Below are 21446 nucleotides of genomic sequence, written 5' to 3' on the forward strand. Positions count from 1 at the left end.
GGTGGGGGGGTGGGGGGGGTGTAGGGAAGGTCTGGGGTGTAGTGAAAGGCGAGGGGGTGCAGGGAAATCCCTGCCCTGAGGCCTGGCCCGTTTCTCACCATGTGTCCCCCCCAGGCCGTGGCAGCGAGCGGGTCCCTGGGGCCGCACCCGCACTTGGGGACACCCAGCGCCCGCGGAGCCCGGGCCGGGGCCGGCTGACGGACCGCGGGCGCAGGCCGGACGCAGCCGCCCCGGCACCGGCGGCGGGGCTCGGGCCGCCCGCTCCCCGCCCGGCACGTGGGCCCGGCTCCCCCCCGCTGCAGCGTGACGCGCGGCGGGGGCGCTGCGGGCTGCGGAGCGCCATGGCGGTGCAGGCGGGCGGCCGGGGCCGGGGCGCCGCGCTGCTGCTCCTCTTCTGGCTCGCGGGCCGCCCGCCCGCCGGGGCCGCCTGGCTGCTGGGGCTGCGGCCCGAGGACACGGCCGCGGGCCGGGTCTCGCTGGAGGCCGGCGCGCTGGGGGCGGTGGAGGGGGCCAGCTTCCTGCTGCGCGTCTTCTTCCAGCCGCCGCCCGAGGCGAACCGCAGCCGCGCGCCCCGCCTGGCCTTCGTCGAGGAGCCGCCGCCGGCGGGAGCGGGCCAGGCGCCCGGGGAGCGCTGCCCGCGGCAGAGCGCCGGGGCCTCGGACGTGGAGGTGCTGGGCCCGCTGCAGCCGGGCGGCTCGGCCGGCTCCGCCCTGGTGCGGGTGCGGGTGCGGGCGCCGCGCAAGGGGGAGCCCGGGGCCGGCCCGCGGGGGCGGCTCTTCTCGCTCTGCGCCTGGGACGGGCGCGCCTGGCAGCACCACGGCGCGGCGGGCGGCTTCCTGCTGCGGGTGCGGCCGGCGGCGCGGGAGCCCTGGCTGCTCGGGCCGCTGCCGGAGGCGGGCTGGCTGCGGGCCCTGGGGGCGCTGCTGCTGCTGGGGCTGTCGGCGCTGTTCAGCGGCCTGCGCCTGGCGCTGCTGGCGCTGGACCCGCTGGAGCTCCGCGTGCTGCGCAACAGCGGCTCGGCCGCGGAGCAGGAGCAGGCGCGCCGCGTTCAGGCCGTGCGGGGCCACGGCGGCACCTACCTGCTCTGCACCCTGCTGCTAGGGCAGGCCGGGGCCAACGCGGCGCTGGCCGGCTGGCTGTGCGCGTCCCTGCCCGGCCAGGGCCAGGCGCTGGCCGGCTGCGTGCAGGGCGTCCCCTGGCTGCCCGTGCTGCTCTGCACCGGGGCCGTGTTCCTGGGCGGCGAGGTGCTGCCCTACTCGGTGTGTTCCCGGCACGGGCTGGCCATCGCGTCGCACACGCTCTGCCTCACCCGCCTGCTGATGGCCGCCGCCTTCCCCCTCTGCTACCCGCTGAGCCGCCTGCTGGACTGGGCCCTGCGCCAGGAGCTCAGCACCTTCTCCACCCGCGAGCGCCTGCTGGAGACGCTGCGCGCCGCCGACCCGCACAGCGACCTGGTGCGGGAGGAGCTGGCCATGGTGCAGGGCGCGCTGGAGCTGCGCACCAAGGTGGTGGAGGACGTGCTCACCCCCCTGGCCGACTGCTTTATGCTGCGCTCCGACGCCGTGCTGGACTTCGCCACCGTCTCCGAGATCCTGCGCTCCGGCTACACCCGCATCCCGGTCTACGAGGGCGACCGGCGGGACAACATCGTGGACCTGCTCTTCGTCAAAGACCTGGCCTTCGTGGACCCGGACGACTGCACCCCGCTGCAGACCGTCACCCGCTTCTACCGCCGGCCGCTGCACTGGGTCTTCAGCGACAGCCGCCTGGACACGCTGCTGGAGGAGTTCAAGAAGGGTGAGGGCGCCGGCACCCCCGGTTCTGTCCTCCGGCCACGCACCCCCAGGCTCCGCTCCCGCCGGCCAGCCCCGCCCGTGCGCTCCTGGTCCATGCAGCCTCCTGCGGGGCGCGGTATCTCCCTGTCCCTGCCTCCACCCGGCCGTACACCCGCGGCAGCCACCGCCCTCCCTTTGCATGCCCGTGGCCCTTCGCCGGCTGCCTCTGGCGCACCCCGCGCCAGCTTGCGCCTCCCCGACCGCCTCCTGCTCCCCCAGGCCCGTGCGTGCGGGGCAGCTTCTCCCGGCCGGCTGAGCTCAGGGGGTCCGGGCAAGGAGCGGGGGCCCTGCGGGAATGGGAGCTGGGATGCCCGGATAGGCTGCCCGGGAGCTGGGCGGGAAGGGGGCTCCTGGGCCCTTTGCGCCCTGCTTGGCCCTGGCGTGTGCCCGCTGGCTGCGCGCAGCTCTCGGTGGCGGGGGGTGTCTGGCTCACGGCGGCACGCAGCAGCTCCTGCAGCCTCCGGGGACTCCGCTCGGGCGCCCTATACGGGCCCGGGGCCGGGGCCGGCTGCCCGGGTGCTTTTGACCCCGAAGCTCATTGCGAAGCGCTGAGGGGGCGCAGCGCCGGAACGAGCCGCCCCCGCGCCTCAGGCGGGCAGCAGTTCACACACCCGCCCCGGGGAGCGGCGGACTCGGGCGGCTGGTGCTTTCCGCACGGAGCTGCTCAGCACTGGCCCCTCTGTGCGCAGGCTGGGCGGGGTGAGGCAGGCAGCAAGCGGGCGTGGAGCTGGGCTGAGCGAGCGGCAGCGGCTGAGATCTGCCAGCCACCCTGGCAATTAACCAGCATCGGTTCTTTCCCCCGAGCTGAGTGACAGCGGCAGGGAGTGCGCGGAGAGGGGGCCAGGGCTCAATCCTGGCCGCGCCACTCGCTTGGGACGGTCGCTGCTGGTCTGTGGGATGGGGACAGACACTTAGCCCCAGGGCCGGGTGCGGGAGGGTTAGTTAACACGCACGGGGGTGTTCAAAGGCTGGTGCTTTGAATCAATTTAAGAGAGTGGCTGGAGGTGAGGTGCCTGAGGCTCCAACCTTGTTTGGGGGTTTTAAAGTTACTTTTGTCCCTTCTTGCTGGTGAAAACTGACTAAATCTGCTGTCAAATGAACAACATAAACAAACGAGGGCTGTCCAGTGATTACAAAAATTAATCACAATTAATCGTGTGAATAAAAAAAGTCGCAATTAATCATGCGATTATCATGCATTTAAACAATAATAGAATACGATTTAATACCTTTTGAGTTTTCTACTTTTTCAAATATATTGATTTCAATGACAACGCAGAATATAAAGCGTACAGTGCTCACTTGATATTTTTTATTACAAATATTTGCACTGTGAAAAAAATAGTATTTTTCAATTCACCTCATACAAGCAGTGTAGGGCAATCTCTGTATCATGAAAGTTGAACTTACAAAGGTAGAATTCTGCATTCACAAATAGAGCAATGTAAAACTTTAGAGCCTACAGGTCCACTCAGTCCTACTTGAGCCAATCACTCAGACAAATAAGTTTGGTTACAATTTGCAGGAGATAATGGGGCCCACTTCTTGTTTGCAATGTCACCTGAAAGCGAGAACAGGAGTCGCATGGCATTTTTGTAGCTGGTGTTACAAGGTATTCACACGTGCCAGATGTGCTAAACATTCATATGCCCCTTCATGCTTCAACCACCATTCCAGAGGACATGCTTCCATGCTGATGACAGGTTCTGCTCGATAACGATCCAAAGCAGAGCTGACCGACGCATGTTCGTTTTCATCATCTGAGTCAGATGCCACCAGCAGAAGGTTGATTTTCTTTTCTGGTGGTTCGGGCTCTGTAGTTTCCGCATCTGAGTGTGGCTCTTTTCAGACTTCTGAAAACACCTCGTCCCTCTCAGATTTTGGACAGCACTTCAGATTCTTAAACCTTGGATGGAATGCTGTACCTATTTTTAGAAATCTGACACTGGTACCTTCTTTGCCTTTTGTGAAATCTGCAGGGAAAGTGTTCTTGAAATGCACAACATGTGCTGGGCCATCATCCGAGACTGCTATAACATGAAATATATGGCAGAAGGCAGGCAAAACAGATCAAAAAGGAGTTCAGTCACAAATTTAATTAACACGTTTTTTTAACACACATCATCAGCATGGATGCATGTCCTCTGGAATGGTGGCTGAAGCATGAAGGGGCATACAAATGTTTTGCATATCTGGCACGTGAATACCTTATAACACCGGCTACAAAAGTGCCATGTGAACGCCTGTTCTCACTTTCAGGTGATGTAAATAAGAAGCGGACAGCATTATCTCCTGCCAATGTAAACAAACTTGTCTGAGCGATTGGCTGAACAAGAAGTAGGACTGAGTGGACTTGTAGGCTCTAAAGTTTTACATTGTTTTGTTTTTGAGTGCAGTTATGTAACAAAAAAAATCTACATTTGTAAGTTACACTTTCACGGTAAAGAGATTGCACTGCAGTACTTGTATGAGGTAAATTGAAAAATACGATTTCTTTTGTATTTACAGTGCAAATATTTGTAATAAAAAATAATATAAAGTGAGCACTGTACACTTTGTATTTTGTGTTGTAATAGAAATCAGTATATTTGAAAATGTAGAAAAACATCCAAAAATATTTAATAATTTCAATTGGTATTTTATTGTTTAACAGTGTGATTGTGATTAATTTTTTTATTCGTGATTAATTTTTCTGAGTTAATCGCGTGAGTTAACTGTGATTAATCGACAGCCCTAAAACAAACCGAAACAGTAGAAACATCAGTCTATTCTTTTTCAGTTGCAATAAGCTTGAGTTTTACTGGTTTTTCAAGTAGGTACATAACTTTAAGGATAGGTTGTTGGGTTTTGATTTTATTTATTTTTTTTTTTTGAGTCAAAGTTGTGTTGTAAGCACCTGATAGAGTAATGTTTGCAATGCCATCCAGTGGGGTGTTTCAGCAAAGCGAGTAAATTAGCCTATACCACCTGTCCCAACCCATCCCACCTCCTTCCTGCACACCAGATCTAGATGAAAATGTAACAGATGTTAGGGGTCAGTCCTAGGTCTGGTACTATTCAGTATTTTCATTAATGACTGATAAGGGAGTGGAGAGTTTGCTTATAAAATTTTGAGGATAGCACTAGACTGGGAGGGGTCTGTGACGAAGTGGGACTGTTCTTAGTGTTTTCTCCTTCTCCTCCAGTTCGTGCTGACACTGCTTTTCCCGCTCTTCCCGCTCCTCCTGCGGTTCCCGCTGCCTGAGCTCCAACTCTCTCAGTTTTAGCTCCTTCTCCCATTGCAGCCGCCTCAGATCCAGCGATGGGGAGCTCTGCCGGGAGGATCCCCTGCTGGCCACAGGGGTCACAGTGCCCTCAGTATTCGCTGGGCTCCTCCCGGCCCTTCCCCTAGGCATAGGTAGGAGAGGTCTCGGGAAGCCCTCAGCAGCCACCTGTTCGCTCCCCACTGGGACAGACACCGGTGCCCGTGCTGCATCTGCCAGGCTGCTTCCCTCAGAGACAGGGATCAGTTCGTTCCAGCGATCTCCCTCCTCCAGCTGGGCAATCAGCTGTTCTTTGGTGAGCCTCCCAATGCGCAGCCCCCTCTGCTTGCACAGCTCCACCAGGTCGCTCTTAAGGTGCTTGCTATACATCTCCTTGCAGGCCACTCACAGGCCTGTGTGCTCGCCGCTCCCCACGGTTTCCAGGGAGAACCCCTCGTGTGCCAGCCCTTCTCGAGGTCACCACCTCTTTGCCAGGGTCGAGCTGCAGACTCCTCCGCCCCTGGGACCGCTCACTGCAATCCCCCGGGGGACCCTGTTACTGCAAAAGTCCTTGTCACTGGTCACACACTCCCAGGGGTTAACCGACCCCCCAAAACCGCTCCTCTCTGAGCCTTCAGCATGCCTGGTCCTCATCCATCCCCCTTTGTTTTACTGCTCCCCAGTCACTTACTGCACGAAGCACCATCCATGGGGTGCAGCAGATCCCACCACTGCCACCAGTTGTAACAAAGTGTGGGGGAGTCCGGGCCCTGCACCCCTCTTCCTGGGATTCACTGAGACTCTCAGTCAGCCAGTAAAACAGAAGGTTTATTGGACCACAGGAACACAGTCTGAAATAGAGCTTATGAGTACAACCAGGACCCCTCAGTCAAGTCCTTCTGGGGGGCAGGGAGCTTAGACCCCAGCCTTGGGGTTCCCTGCGGTTGAACACCCAGCCCGAAACTGAAACTCCCTCCAGCCCCTCCTCCTCTGGGCTTTGTCCCTTTCCCGGGCCAGGAGGGCACCAGATTCCTTTGTTCTCCAACCCTTTAGCTCTCACCTTGCAGGGGGGGGAAGGGCCAGGCCATCAGTTGCCAGGAAACAGGGTGTCGGCCATTCTCTGTGTCCAGACCCCTGCACACACCTGCCCTCTAGGGCTCTGCGACGATCATACACCCTTACCCCACCCCCAGATACTTAAGAACTGCCTAGGGGAAACTGAGGCACCCCCACACTATTCAGAGGAAACATTAAGAACAGTCCCACTTCATCACAGGGTCACAGACACTTTGCAGGACAGGGTTATAATTCAAAGCTACCTTGACAAATAGGAGAATTGATGTGAAATCAATAAGATGAAATTCAATAAAGACTAGAACAAAAGTACTTAACTTCGGAAGGAAAAATCAAATGCACAACTACAAAATTGGAAATAACTGGCTGGATGGTACTACCGATGAAATCTGGGTGTTACAGTGGATCACAAATTGAATATAAGCCAACAATGTGATGCAATTGCAAAAAAAAAAAAAAACCAAAACCCTCAACATATCATTCAGGGGTGTCTTTACAGAAGTGTTGTATGTAAGATACAGGTCATTGTTCTACTCTGGTTGGCACTGGAGCGGCCTCAGCTGGAGTACCATGTCCAATTCTGGATACCACACTTGAGGAAAGATGTGGATAAATTGGAGGGAGTCCAGAAAAGAGTAATAAAATTGATAGAAAGTTTAGAATTCCTGACCTATGAGGAAAGGTTAAAAAAATCGGGAGTGTTTAGTCTTGAGAAAAGAAGACTACACTGGCAATTCATCGCAAAATGTTTGTCATTCAGGGGTATTAAAAAAAACAACACCCACCCAAACAACAAAAAGTTTTACCGATGAAAAGCGCTGGTGTGAACAGCGCTTTGTCAGCAGGAGAGCTCTCTCCTGCCGACAAACACCAGCTACACTACGTGCCTTTTAGCAGCACAGCTGTGCCCCTAAAAGCCTTGTAGTGTAGCCATAGCCTGCGGGGGAGAGGGGGGACGGGACGACACCTGATAACCGTCTTTGAATCTGTTAAAAGCTGTTTTAAAGAGGACAGGGATCAGTTGTCCTCCATGTCCACTGAAGGTCAAGAAGTATGGGGCTCAATCTGCACAAGAGAGATTTAGGTTAGATATTAGGAAAATCTTTAACTATAAACAAACTAGAGAAATTTAGCCTAGACAAATCTACTGTAAAGTTATGGAAAACCATACTCAGGGAGCAGTTATCAATGGTTTACAATCAAGCTGGAAGGGCATATTGAGTGGAGTCCCTCAAGGATCTTTCAGTATCTTCATAAATGATTTGGATAACGGCAGAGAGAGTACACGTATAAAGTTTGTGGACCGTACCAAGCTGGGAGCGGTTGCAAGTGCTTTTGGAGGACAGGATTAGAATTCAAAATGACCTTGACAAACTGGAGAAATGATCTGAAATAAGTAGGATGAAATTCAATAAGGACAAATGCAAGGAAGGAATAATCAGTTGCACAAATACAAAATAGGAAGTGACTGCCTAGGAATGTAGTGATGCATCCGATGAAGTGAGCTGTAGCTCACGAAAGCTTATGCTCAAATAAATTGGTTAGTCTCTAAGGTGCCACAAGTACCCCTTTTCTTTTTGCCTAGGAAGTGTTAACGAGCCACTTCCCCTTGAATGGTCCAGTAGAATGTGTGTGAGCTACTGAGGGTAACCTATCTGTTTGATCTTGTGTTAAGCTGTGACACTGATTTCCTTTCCCAGACCTGAGGAAGAGCTCTGTCATAAGGGACTGGGGTGTAGGTGGCATGGCCTAGTGGTCACAGCTGGGCTGAGGTCTGCCCACCAGGGACAGGAGTGGGAGGAATCGCAAGGCCAGGTCCCATAAACAAGAATCAGGGTCAGGCTGGAATCAGAGACCAGGAGAAGAGGCGAAGTCTGGCAGTGCAGTCAAAGTCTGTGGGATTGATCAGACAACTTCCTGGGGCAACCCCTGGGGTTAAGTAGGGGAACTTGGCCAATCAGAGGGCTGCAGGGTACTGCTACTCTTGGGTTTCCTGGGCGGTACTTCCTGCAGCACCTACTCTCCACAATGCCTCCTGGTAGCACTGTGAGAATATCAGCTGCCCCAGGCTCTGCAGACATGGTTTCTAGTCCCTGGGTCCTTACATCTGTGTATCTCAGAAGCTTGTGTCTCTTACCAACTTGCTAAAAGATATTACCTCATCCACCTTGCCTGCCTAGGAGGGATTAATGTAGAAAAGGATCTGGGGGATATGGTGGATCACTAACTAAATACAAGTCAACAATATAATACTGTGCCCAAAAAAACCCACCATCATTTTGGGATGTATTAGCAGGAGTGTTGTAAGCAAAGACATGAGAAGTAATTCTTCCACTCTGCTCAGCACTGATGAGGCCTCAACTGGAATATTGTGTCCAGTTCTGGGCGCCACGCTTTGGAAAAGATGTGTCCAAATTGGAGAGAGTCCAGAGAAGAGCAACAGAAATGATTAAAGGTCTAGAAAACATGGCCTATGAGAAAAGATTGCAAAAAATGGGGTTTGTTTAGTCTGGAGAAGAGAGGACTGAGGTGGGACAAGGTAACAGTCTTCAAGTACAGAAACAGTTGTTATAAAGAGGAGGGTGATAAATTGTTCTCTTTAAGCACTGAATACAGGACAAGTAGTAATGGGCTTAAATTGCAGCAAGGGAGATTGTTTGGATATTAGGAAAATCTTCCTGTCAGGGTGGTTAAGCATTGGAATAAATTGCCCAGGGAGGTTATGGAATCTCTGTCATTTGAGGTTTTTAAGAGCAGGTTAGACAAACACCTGTCAGGGATGGTCTAGATAATACTGAGTCCTGCCATGAGTGCAGGGGACTGGACTAGATGACCTCTCGAGGTCCCTTCCAGTCCTACACTTCTATGATTCTATAAAGATAGTTAAGCTCTGGAATAGGCTTCTGAGGGAAGTTGTGGAATACCCATCACTGGAAGTTTTTAAGACCAGGCTGGACAAACACCTGTCGGGGATGGTCTACGTTTATTTGGCCCTGCCTCCACAAAGGGGGCTGGACTAGATGACCCTTCCCGCTCTATATATCTATGGTTCTATGATTGCATTAGGATAACACAGGATGCACATGCACTATGGTGCTCACGTGTTCTGTTTGGTGCATAGCAGAGTTCATGACTGTGCTCTGCTACTGAGGATAACGACAGTACATTGGAACCCTCTTTGCCTAGGTGAAAGTTGAGCTTGGTAGCAAGAAGGGGGGAAAGGAACAAAACAGAACTGGTGCTGTGAAGAGTTTACATGAGTGTTTTTAGATGACTTACCACAAGCTGTACCTTCTGCTGAAATTCTGACATTATTGATCATGGCAGAGGCTGCCTGCAGCTTTAAAGAGGCTAGGAACTGTTCTGCAGCTGTTCTGCAGGTTTGCTCTTCCAGCAATATTCCTAAGATTTTGTTTCCTCCCTAGTTAGAACTGTCAGATTCTCTGCTATGCAGTGGTCCCACACATCCAGCTCATGGGCTTTGTACTGCAGCGGGTGGATCCTGCTCTTTAGGAAATGTCTACAGTGGTGACATGTTGCATTCCATAAATAAAGTTGGAAGCTGGGAATGACCAGGCTCCATCAGTGCCTGAGGCCTCCTTGCAGTCAGAGGAAACTGATCATGGGAGAGTTGCTCATGAGGTCCTTGCTGAAGGCTGTGCGGGAGAAAGCTATTCCCCAATACCATTTCCCTGCCAATGTGACCGTAGAGGGAAGCATTTCTTCTCCACCTCAGATGATGAGCAATAGGACATGCTGCAATTATCCCAATAGTACAGCATTTTATCCACACACTGGGCTCAGAGGCTTGCACACATAATTGTTTCCACTCCCTGGAATCACAGCTGGATGGATTCTGCTTGACAAAGCATCCAAATTGTCACCGTCTTGGTGGGAATTAATGGAAAGTTTGGCTTCTTTAATTTCCAGGTGTGCTCATAGAATCATAGGACTGGAAGGGACCTCGAGAGGTCATCTAGTCCAGTCCCCTGCTCTCATGGCAGGACTAAGTATTATCTAGACCATCCCTGACAGGTGTGTGTTCCAACCTGCTCTTAAAAATCCCCAATGATGGAGATTCCACAGCCTCCCTAGGCAATTTATTCCTGTGCTTCACCACCCTGACAATTAGGAAGTTTTTCCTAATGTCCAACCTAAACCTCCCTTGCTGCAATTTAAGCCATTGCTTCTTGTCCTATCCTCAGAGGTCAAGAACAACAATTCTTCTCTCTCTTCCTTGTAACAACCTTTTATGTACTTGAAAACTGTTATCATGCCCCTCTCAGTCTTCTCTTTTCCAGACTAAACAAAACACCCAGTTTTTTCAATCTTCCCTCATAGGTCACATTTTCTAGACCTTTAATCATTTTTGTTCCTCTTCTCTGGACTTTCTCCAATTTGTCCACATCTTTTCTGAAATGTGGCACCTAGAACTGAACACAATACTCCAGCTGAGGCCTAATCAGGGCGGAGTAGAGGGGAAGAATTACTTCTCGTTTCTTGCTTACAACACTCTTGCCAATACATCCCAGAATGACGTTTGCTTTTTTTGCAATAGTGGTACATTATTGACTCATCTTTAACTTGTGGTCCACTATGACCCCCAGATCTCTTTCCGCAGTACTCCTTCCTGGGCAGTCATTTCCCATTTTGTATGTGTGCAACTGATTGTTCCTTCCTAAATGGAGTACTTTGCATTTGTCCTTATTGAATTTCATCCTGTTTACTTCAGACCATTTCTCATGTTTGTCCAGATCATTTTTAATTTTAATCCTATCCTCCAAAGCACTTGCAACCTCTCACAGCTTAGTATCAGCCACAAACTTTATAAGTGTGCTCTCTATTGATGAAGATATTGAACAGAATGGGACCCAGAACCGATCACTGTGGGACCCCACTTATTATGCCCTTCCAGCATGAATGTGAATCACAGATAACTATTCTCTGGGAGCAATTTTCCAACCAGTTATGCACCCACCTTATAGTAGCTCCATCTAGGTTGCATTTCGCTCATTTGTTTATGAGGTCATACGAGACAGTATCAAAAGCTTTACTAAAGTCAAGATATACGATGTCTACCGCTTCCACCCTATCCACAAGGCTTGTTAACCTGTCAAAGAAAGCTATCAGGTTGGTTTGACATGTTTGTTCTTGACAAATCCATGCTGACTGTTACTTCTCACCTTATTATCTTCTAGATGTTTGCAAATTGATTACTTAATTATTTGCTCCATTATCTTTCCGGGTACAGAAGTTAAGCTGACTGGTCTGTAATTCCCTGGGCTGTCCTTATTTCCCTTTTTATAGCTGTGCACTATATTTTTCCCTTTCCAGTCTTCTGGAACCTCTCCCATCTTCCATGACTTGTCAAAGATAATCGCTAATGGCTCAGATATCTCCTCAGTCTGCTCCTTGAGTATTCTAGGATGCATTCCATCAGGCCCTGGTGACTTGAAGACATCTAACTTGTCTAAGTAATTTTTAACTTGTTCTTTCCCTATTTTAGCCTCTGATCCTACCTCATTTTCACTGGCATTCACTATGTTAGACGTCCAATCGCCACCAACCTTCTTGGTGAAAACCGAAACAAAGAAGTCATTAAGCAACTCTGCCATTTCCACAATTTCTGTTATTATTTTCCCCCCCATCATTGAGTAACGGGCCTACCGTGTCCTTGATCTTGCGCTTGCTTCTAATGTATTTTAGAATGTTTTCTTGTTACCTTTTATGTCTCCAGCTAGTTTGATCTCATTTTGTGCCTTGGCCTTTGTAATTTTGTCCCTACATACTTGTGTTATTTGTTTATATTCATCCTTTGTAATTTGATCGAGTTTCCACTTTTTGTAGGACTCTTTTTTGAGTTTTAGATCGTTGAAGATCTCCTGCTTAAGCCAGGGTGGTCTCTGGCCAGATTTCCTGTCTTTCCCACGCAGTGGGATAGTTTGCTCTTGCGCCCTTAATAATGTCTCTTTGAAAAACTGCCAACTATTGTTTTTCCCCTTAGAGTCGCTTCCCCTGGGATTTTACCTACCAGCTCCTTGCGTTTGCTAAGTCTGCCTTCTTGAAATCCATTGTCTTTATTGTGCTGTTCTCCCTCCTACCATTCCTTAGAATCATGAATTCTACTATTTCATGATCACTTTCACCCAAGCTGCCTTCCACTTTCAAACTCTCAACCAGTTCCTCCCTATTTGTCAAAATGAAACCTAGAACATCCTCTCCCCTAGTAGCTGTCTCCACCTTCTGAAATAAAAAATTGTCTCCAACACATTCCAAGAACTTGTTGGAGATTCTGTGCCCCGCTGTGTTGTTTTTCCCAGCAGATGTCTGGGTGTTGAAGTCCCCCATCACCACCCAGTCCCGGGCTTTGGAAGATTTTGTTAGTTGTTTAAAAAAAGCCACACCCACCTCTTCTTCCTGGCTAGCAGGTCTGTAGTAGACCCTGACCATGACCTCACCCTTGTTTTTTACCCCTTTTATCCTTACCCAGAGCCTCTCAGCAAGTCTGTCTCCTGTTCCCATCTCAACCTCAGTCCAAGTGTGTACGTTTCTAATATACAAGGCAACGTCTCCTCCCTTTTTCCCCTGCCTGTCCTTCCTGAGCAAGCTGTACCCTTCTCTACCAATATTCTAGTCATGCGTATTATTCCACCAGGTCTCTGTCATGCCAACTATGCCATAGTTGTGTTTATTTACTAGCATTTTGAGTTCTTCCTGCTTATTCCCCATACTTCTTGCATTAGTATAAAGACATCTAAGATACCGATTTGATTTCCCCCACTCCCACCCCGTTCTGTCTTGTCTCTCCTTTATCCCTGCTAAAACAGCCCATGCTCCCCCCAAATTCTGACCCTTCTCCCAGGTCTCCATGTTTTTTACTTACCTGTGGGCTTTGGTCACGTGCCCCCTTTAAAGCCCTCCTCACTAGGTAAGCCAGTCTGTATCCAAATATGCTCTTCCCCTTCCTCGATAGGTGGACCCCATCTCTGCTTAGCAATCCTTCTTCCTGGAACAGCATCCCATGGTCAAGGAAGCCGAAGCCCTCCTGGCGACACCATCCTCACAGCCTGGAGGTGAACGCCAGGCTGCATCTGTCTCTGCCTGGGCCCCTACCCTTGACTGAAGGATCAAAGAGAACAGCACCTGCGCTCCCAACTCCCTCACCCTTACTCCCAGAGCCCTGTAGTCACTTCTGATCTGCTGAGGGTCATACCTCGCAGTATCATTAGTGCCCACAGGGATGAGTAGCATGGGGTCATAGAGGGCCGGATGATCCTCCACAATCCCTCTGTAACATCTCAGATACGGGCCCCTGGCAGGCAGCATACCTCCCAGGATGCAATGTGTGACGGAGTGGGGAGGATTGACCTGGGGGACGTTGCAGGGGGTTTTACTGGGACTGTCTGCATTGGTGATGGGATAGCAGGGGGTGGCTTCACTGGAGGGATGATACCTGAGCCTGTCACCTGGCCCCAACCCCCCTTCTGGGCTCAGGTGACAGGCTCATGTATTGTCCCTCCGGTGAAGCCACCCCCTGCTATCCCATCACCAATGCAGACCGTCCAAGTAAAACTCCCCTGCAACACCCCCAGGTCAATCCTCCCCACTCCCTGCTTCATCACACCATGTCAAGGTGACAGATGGATGCCTCCGTCCCCTTCAGAAGAGAGTCTCCAACCACCACTACCCTTCGTTTCCTCCTGGGAGTGGTGGCTGAGATCCTCCCAGCCTTGGGGGTACATGGCTTCTCCTCCTCCAACTTTGGGGGTGATTCCTCATCACTCGTTGCCAGGGCAGCATGTTGGTTTTCCATCACCATGGTGGGTGGGTTGGGAGTAGGGATGGAGCACGGCCTGCTGCCAGAAGTCACCAGCAACGCGTGTCCTCCCTGTGACAGAGCCATATCCTCCTCCCGCAGTGGTGTGGCAGCAGTTATCTCTAGTTGGATAGCGTCCTCAGCCATGGATGTCTCCATGTGAATACTCTCGAGGACTTCCTCATGGGCACGGATGCTCCTCAGCCAGGCCACCTCCTCCTGTAGCTCTGCCACCGACTTCCTGAGAGATTCCACCAGCAGGCACCTTACACACTGGATGGTCCCCCCAGCATGGCTTTCTGTGAGTGGGAAACGCCCGCCACGGTCTCTGCAAGTCCACACCAGGATCTGGGTAGAGGCATCCATGGTTAGTTTCGCTGTCTGGATGCAGGTGCAGGTGGAGGAGACAGGAGCAGTGTTGGCACTGGGGATGTGGCCCTTCCTAACCATAGCGATTATATTACGTCGCCCTCCGACAAACTCCCTCTCAAACTCCCTTGTTGCTGTTTAGTTCCATCTGGAAGTCACTAAGATGCATTCATGTATGTTAGAGTAAATCTGATAAGCGTGTAAATGCTGAGAATTCCTTATGCCACAATAGAGATGCCTGCTGTTTACTGGGGTGAAGGAATTATCCTCTTGTGGAACAGTGGGAATGAGCATTTCTGGATATTGTAGCATCAGGTTGCCAAAAAGTGCAAGTTGTATAAAAGTAGCAATAAGATTAGTCAGTGGTCTAATGCAGTTACCCAAACCAGCAAGGTCAAAAGTGAGCTCCTGGCTGACAAAATGAGAACCTAACACTATCCAATCAGAGAAGTGGTCCAGTTTTTCAGATCTTCTTTCACCTTAGCAGTTCAACCAGAACTTCCTCTTCATAGAATATCAGGGTTGGAAGGGACCTTAGGAGGTCATCTAGTCCAATCCCCTCTGCTCAAAGTGGGACCAATCCCCAATTTTTACCACAGATCCCTAAATGGCCCCCTCAAGGATTGAACTCACAACCCTGAGTTTAGCAGGCCAATGCTCAAACCACTGTGCTTTCCCTCCCTACCTAATTAAACTAGAAACATCAACAGGGTTGAGGACCACTCAGGTCAAAGTTAATTGCTAAGGATCCAAGTAATACAAAGGTAACTGGTAGTAAGGAGAGGACTGAAATTACTGGTGAATTGGAGGAGAGGGACTGGTTGGGATCATAGAATCATAGAATATCAGGGTTGGAAGGGACCTCAGGAGGTCATCTAGTCCAACCCCCTGCTCAAAGCAGGACCAATCCCCAACTAAATCATCCCAGCCAGGGCTTTGTCAAGCCTGACCTTAAAAAATTCCAAGGAAGGAGATTCCACCACCTCCCTAGCTAACGCATTCCAGTGCTTCACCACCCTCCTAGAGAAAAAGTTTTTCCTAATATCCAACCTAAACCTCCCCCACTGCAACTTAAGACCATTACTCCTCGTTCTGTCATCCGCTACCACTGAGAACAGTCTAGAGCCATCCTCTTTGGAACCACCTCTCAGGTAGTTGAAAGCAGCTATCAAATCCCCCCTCATTCTTCTCTTCTGCAGACTAAACAATCCCAGTTCCCTCAGCCTCTCCTCCTAAGTCATGTGTTCCAGACCCCTAATCATTTTTGTTGCCCCCTGCTGGACTCTTTCCAATTTTTCCACATCCTTCTTGTAGTGTGGGGCCCAAAACTGGACACAGTACTCCAGATGAGGCCTCACCAATGTCGAATAGAGGGGAATGATCACGTCCCTCGATCTGCTGGCTATGCCCCTACTTATACATCCCAAAATGCCATTGGCCTTCTTGGCAACAAGGGCACACAGTTGACTCATATCCAGTTTCTCGTCCACTGTAACCCCTAGGTCCTTTTCTGCAGAACTGCTGTCAAGCCATTCGGTCCCTAGTCTGTAGCGGTGCATGGGATTCTTCCGTCCTAAGTGCAGGACTCTGCACTTGTCCTTGTTGAACCTCATCAGATTTCTTTTGGCCCAATCTTCTAATTTGTCTGGGTCCCTCTGTATCCTATCCCTACCCTCCAGCATATCTGTTTCTCCTCCCAGTTTAGTGTCATCTGCAAACTTGCTGAGAGTGCAATCCACACCATCCTCCAGATCATTTATGAAGATATTGAACAAAACCGGCCCGAAGACCGACCCTTGGGGCATGCCACTTGATACCGGCTGCCAACTAGACATGGAGCCATTGATCACTACCTGTTGAGCCCGACAATCTAGCCAACTTTCTATCCACCTTATAGTCCATTCATCCAGCCCATACTTCTTTAACTTGCTGGCAAGAATACTGTGGGAGACCGTGTCAAAAGCTTTGCTAAAGTCAAGGAACAACATGTCCACCGCTTCCCCCTCATCCACAGAGCCAGTTATCTCGTCATAGAAGGCAATTAGATTAGTCAGGCATGACTTGCCCTTGGTGAATCCATGCTGTCTGTTCCTGATCACTTTCCTCTCCTCTAAGTGCTTCAGAATTGATTCCTTGAGGACCTGCTCCATGATTTTTCCAGGGACTGAGGTGAGGCTGACTGGCCTGTAGTTCCCAGGATCCTCCTCCTTCCCTTTTTTAAAGATGGGCACTACATTAGCCTTTTTCCAGTCGTCCGGGACTTCCCTCAATCGCCATGAGTTTTCAAAGATAATGGCCAATGGCTCTGCAATCACATCCGCCAACTCCTTTAGCACTCTCGGATGCAGCGCATCCGGCCCCATGGACTTGTGCACGTCCAGCTTTTCTAAATAGTCCCAAACCACTTCTTTCTCCACAGAGGGCTGGTCACCTCCTCCCCATGCTGTGCTGCCCAGTGCAGTAGTCTGAGAGTTGACCTCGTTCGTGAAGACAGACGCAAAAAAAGCATTGAGTACATTAGCTTTTTCCACATCCTCTGTCACTAGGTTGCCTCCCTCATTCAGTAAGGGGCCCAAACTTTCCTTGACTTTCTTCTTGTTGCTAAGATACCTGAAGAAACCCTTCTTGTTACTCTTAACATCTCTTGCTAGCTGCAACTCCAGGTGTGATGTGGCCTTCCTGATTTCACTCCTTCATGCCTGAGCAATATTTTTATAATCTTCCACTTCTTGTAAGCTTGTTTTTTGTGTTTAAGATCAGCAAGGATTTCACTGTGAAGCCAAGCTGGTCACCTGCCATATTTACTATTCTTTCTACACATCGGGATGCTTTGTCCCTGTAACCTCAATAAGGATTCTTTAAAATACAGCCAGCTCTCCTGAACTCCTTTCCCCCTCATGTTATTCTCCCTGGGGATCCTGCCCATCAGTTCCCTGAGGGAGTCAAAGTCTGCTTTTCTGAAGTCCAGAGTCCGTATTCTGCTGCTCTCCTTTCTTCCCTGTGACAGGATCCTGAACTCGATCAAGTGTCCAGTCCACAAAAACAGGGCAACTGACAAAGGAGTGAAAACAAAATAGGCACATAGTCAAAAGTGAAAAATAAGTGTCTGTTCTACCAGTGTGAGAAGGTTAAAGTCAAAGACAGATGAACTAGAATGCCTGGCACTGGAAGAGGAACTTGACTTAATGGTCTTATCCATAGTGTGGTGGGATGACAAATCGATGGGACATGAATATTTGACTTAACTCCACAAGCAGAACTGATTAGGCCATAAGCCGGGATGGCAGTAGGACGTGCAGCACCGTGTGTAAAGGAGTCCCTGGAGTCTACTTAGACTTTCTGACTGGAGAGGACCACGCAGTAGAGGCTGTGTGGCCATGTCACAAGTAGCAGAAAACTACGTACTCGTAAGGTAATGCTGCAGCCTCCTCAGGGGACGAATGTTGAGAGGAACTGAAGAGGCAACTAAATCTAATAACCAGGGAGGTCTCCAGCTACCTGCACATACGCCAGTCCAGTGTCGCAGTGAGAGAGGGTTTAGAGAAGCAACGTGCTGACAGCTTGAACAAGTGCTTCTTAGGATAGCCCGGGAGTAACAGTAACCAGAATAGAATTAAACAAAAGCAAAATCTGATGGCAGTTAAAGTTCCAGCAAGACACTCCATCCAGCCAAAGCCTTAAGAATGAAAATTACAGAAAATGCAATACCAGAACATAAATCCGTGGTATGACCACACCTTCAGTACTGGGTCCAGTTCTCATCGCTTCATCTCAGAAAGGATAGCGTGGAAGTGGAAAAGGTTCAGAGAAGGGCAACAAAGTTGATCAAGGGTATGGAATGGCTTCCATGGGAGGAGAGACTAAAAAGATTAGAGTTGTTCATCTTCAAAAAGAGATAACTAAGGGGGGACAGGATAGAGGTCTATAAAATTATGAATGGTGTTGAAAAAGTGCATAAAGAAGTATTATTTACCCTTTCACACAATGCAAAAACTAGGGGTCACCCAGTGAAATTAACAGACAGCAGATTTAATGCAAATAAGAGACATGGAGTCATTGGTCACTACCTGTTGAGCCAGGCGATCTAGCCAGCTTTCTATCCACCTTATAGTCCATTCATTCACCCCATACTTCTTTCACTTGCCGGCAAAAGTACTGTGGGAGACCATATCAAAAGCTTTGCTAAAGTAAAGGAATAACACATCCACTGCTTTCCCCTCATCCACAGAGCCAGTTATCTTGTCAAGATGAGCCTGGAAGCTTGAATTCATAACCTTCCTAAACACTAAAAATTCTGGACTGAACAGAGACACTGGATTTATGGCTTATTACAACAATCGTAACTCACTAACCCCAATTTTTGTCCTATGACTATAGGTAGGGGTTTTAACAGGCCGCTTCACCTTGAATGGTTCCTTACAGTAAAAACTATCAGTTTGAGCTTGTATTTAGCTGTGACACTCTGAGTCCCTTTCCCAGATCTGAAGAAGAGCTGTGAGTGGCTGGAAAGCTTGTCTCTCTCACCAACAGAAGTTGGTCCAGTAAAAGATATTCCTTCACCCACCTCATCTCTCTAATATCCTGGACCAGCATGGCTACAACAATACTGCCTATTCCATCAGGATTGGCATTCGAAGTCAGGAGCACCTGTGCTCCCAAGTTATGCAGGTGTCTTTGACAACCCTCCCTCAGGTGCCTAGGTATGGATGTAGGAGACTAACTTCGGGCTCACAGGTTTTGAAAAATTGTGCCTCTGTGTGTGTGTGTCAGAGAAGTTTATACTAACTCTGTTACTTTATTAAAAAGATAAATAACTTTTCTCTGAAGCAATTTTGTTTTGAAGTGATGGATTTTTATGCCACGATGAGAAAAGTTTTTAACAAACATACAATTTTAGATACTGATGCTGCAAATACTTGTGCATAAGCTTGACTTCAAGTGCATGAGTATTCACACGTGGGGACCATTCATGTGAGTGAAGTTACAGATCTGCTTTAGCCTGTGCGGAACCAGGGCCTTAATTTTGAATATTCTGATTTTTCGCCTGTAGTAGTTTTGTAAATACCAAATAAGAAATCCCACCCATAGTAGCATTTGAAACATTTATAACTTAGTTCATTATAAATATTAATCCATAGTTGCAATGACGGAATTTTTCAAATTAATTTTACAGAGCCTAAACTTGATTTAAATCTGATTGTTCAAACAAACAAACACAAAACCGCACAAGTGATTCAAACCTCTCCGCTCTGAACCCACCAGAACAGAACTGAAGATTAGTGACCCATGCAGCAAAGGTGTGCTGCTCGGGGGGCAGGGAAATCAAGCTGTTTCCTCCCAAAGAGAATCCCTTCCCTCTCTGTGCTGTCACCCCAATCCATCTCTGTGCCACCTACTGCGGACACATGTCATGCAGAATGGTCTAAGACTGCGAGTTTACTGAATAATCCCTGAACTTTTTCTCTCTTCTCTCCCACCCTCTCAAGAGTACTGCTGCTTTTCCTCTGTGAGGCTGGGCCGTCTACTAGGGAATGAGAATGGGGAAGTATAATGCAGCTCGGGGTTCTCACCAGCGGGAGATGCAGCAAGCAGCAGCCAGGCACAAAATGGCTACTTAAGAGCTGCAGCTGCTTCTCTCTGCTGAATTTAAAGGACCAGACCCAGAAAGGCATGGCGGGACTGCCTGCCTGCCTAAGTTTGGAGAGGGGCTGGCTGATCTGGAATCAGGCTGAGTGCTTGTGTCTGGCTGAAGGCAGCAAGGCTGGGTTGTAGCAGGAGGGTGGGGGGAGCGCTTTGGCAGGCCCTGGCCCCCACCTGAAATGAGGCTGAACATTGAGAGTGACAATGGAGAGCGCCGGGGGGAGAGAAAGTTACGTTGCAGCAGTGGATGAGGAATGGTCTCAGATCAGGGGAAAGAAAAAGAGACTCGATCTATCTGGATTTGAAGAAGGAATGGATAAAACAAAAACAACATTTCCCAACTGTCAAATCAGTAACGGAAAAGGTGCAAATAGGAGATGTTAACCCCCCTGCAAATGGCAGGCTAGAGAAAGAGAAGCGTTGGTGACCTACAGAGTTAAAAGAACGCAGGGTGGAGATCTATGGATAGGATGTACACATATGGAGCAAGCTGAAAAACTTCTTAAAACTGCAATCTTAGGGAAAATGAAAGTTACTTGTCAACTGCCTAAATCTCTGATGGAAACAAGAGGAGTTATGTCTGGAGTGTGTGTTAAATGGCTGCTTAGTAGGGGAGAGAGAGTAACCAGCCATCTATGGCTTTACGCATAACACTTGAACTTCTGGATAGGGTGCAAAGGAGGTATCAGTCTTTCTGGATTAAACCATATATTCCCGCCCACTCCCAGTGAGGTGCTGTAATTGTCAAAGATTTGGACACGCAGCAGCGATCTGAAAGGGTACAGTTAGGTGCAGTAAATGTGGAGGAAATCACTCATACGAGAACTGTGTAGAAGGAACAGAACCTAAGTGCAGCAATTGCGGGGGAAAGCACAGGGCAGCATAGAAAGGATGTGCAGTGGCAGAATGAGCTAGAGAAATACAAAAAATTAAAATCATTCAAAAAATATCATATGTGGAGGCTACCAAAAGGTGCCCCCGCTGCAGGAAATAGAAAAAGAAAAATACTCAAGTAAGAGAAAAGATGTATGGGTCAGCAGAACACATCTCTGGTCAGGGAGGAGGACAGGAGAGGATGTATTGTTGTAGGAAAAGGAGAAGTTTATAGCATTCATTATAGAAGTAATTAACTGCACCCTGCAGAAGGGGGAAAAATGAAAGGATTAAAATCATAGCAACAGCAGCAGAAAAATATCTATAGACGGGCAAACTCGATAGACTGCATTCATGTGAGATTTTAAATGAAGGCAATAATACAGCTTAAATAATATGGTTTTAACGATCCTTAGCTGGAATGCATATGGTTTAATAATGCGTGGACAGGAATTTAAGAAAGCCATCTTTGAAATGGTAAAAAAGCCTGAAGTAATATGTGTGCAAGAAACATGGCTAATAAGTAAATTTATGATCAATATGCCAGGACATGATGCACTCCAGAGAGGCTACCAGAAGTGGCAGGTCTGTATATTT

At 49.4% G+C, this 21446-nt stretch overlaps 1 protein-coding gene across 1 annotated transcript in view; it reads left to right on the forward strand.

Annotated features, from left to right (window-relative positions):
• Positions 1-341: 341 nt before the first annotated feature.
• CNNM1 (cyclin and CBS domain divalent metal cation transport mediator 1) overlaps positions 342-21446 on the forward strand; it is a 74456-nt gene continuing 53351 nt past the window's right edge. Inside the window, exon 1 of the mRNA XM_074959660.1 lies at positions 342-1797. Within this exon, the coding sequence (XP_074815761.1) occupies positions 342-1797 (1456 nt within the window). The remainder of the gene's footprint in view (positions 1798-21446) is intronic.

The sequence above is a fragment of the Natator depressus genome, chromosome 7, assembly GCF_965152275.1.
Source record: "Natator depressus isolate rNatDep1 chromosome 7, rNatDep2.hap1, whole genome shotgun sequence".
Taxonomy (NCBI): Eukaryota; Metazoa; Chordata; order Testudines; family Cheloniidae; genus Natator; species Natator depressus.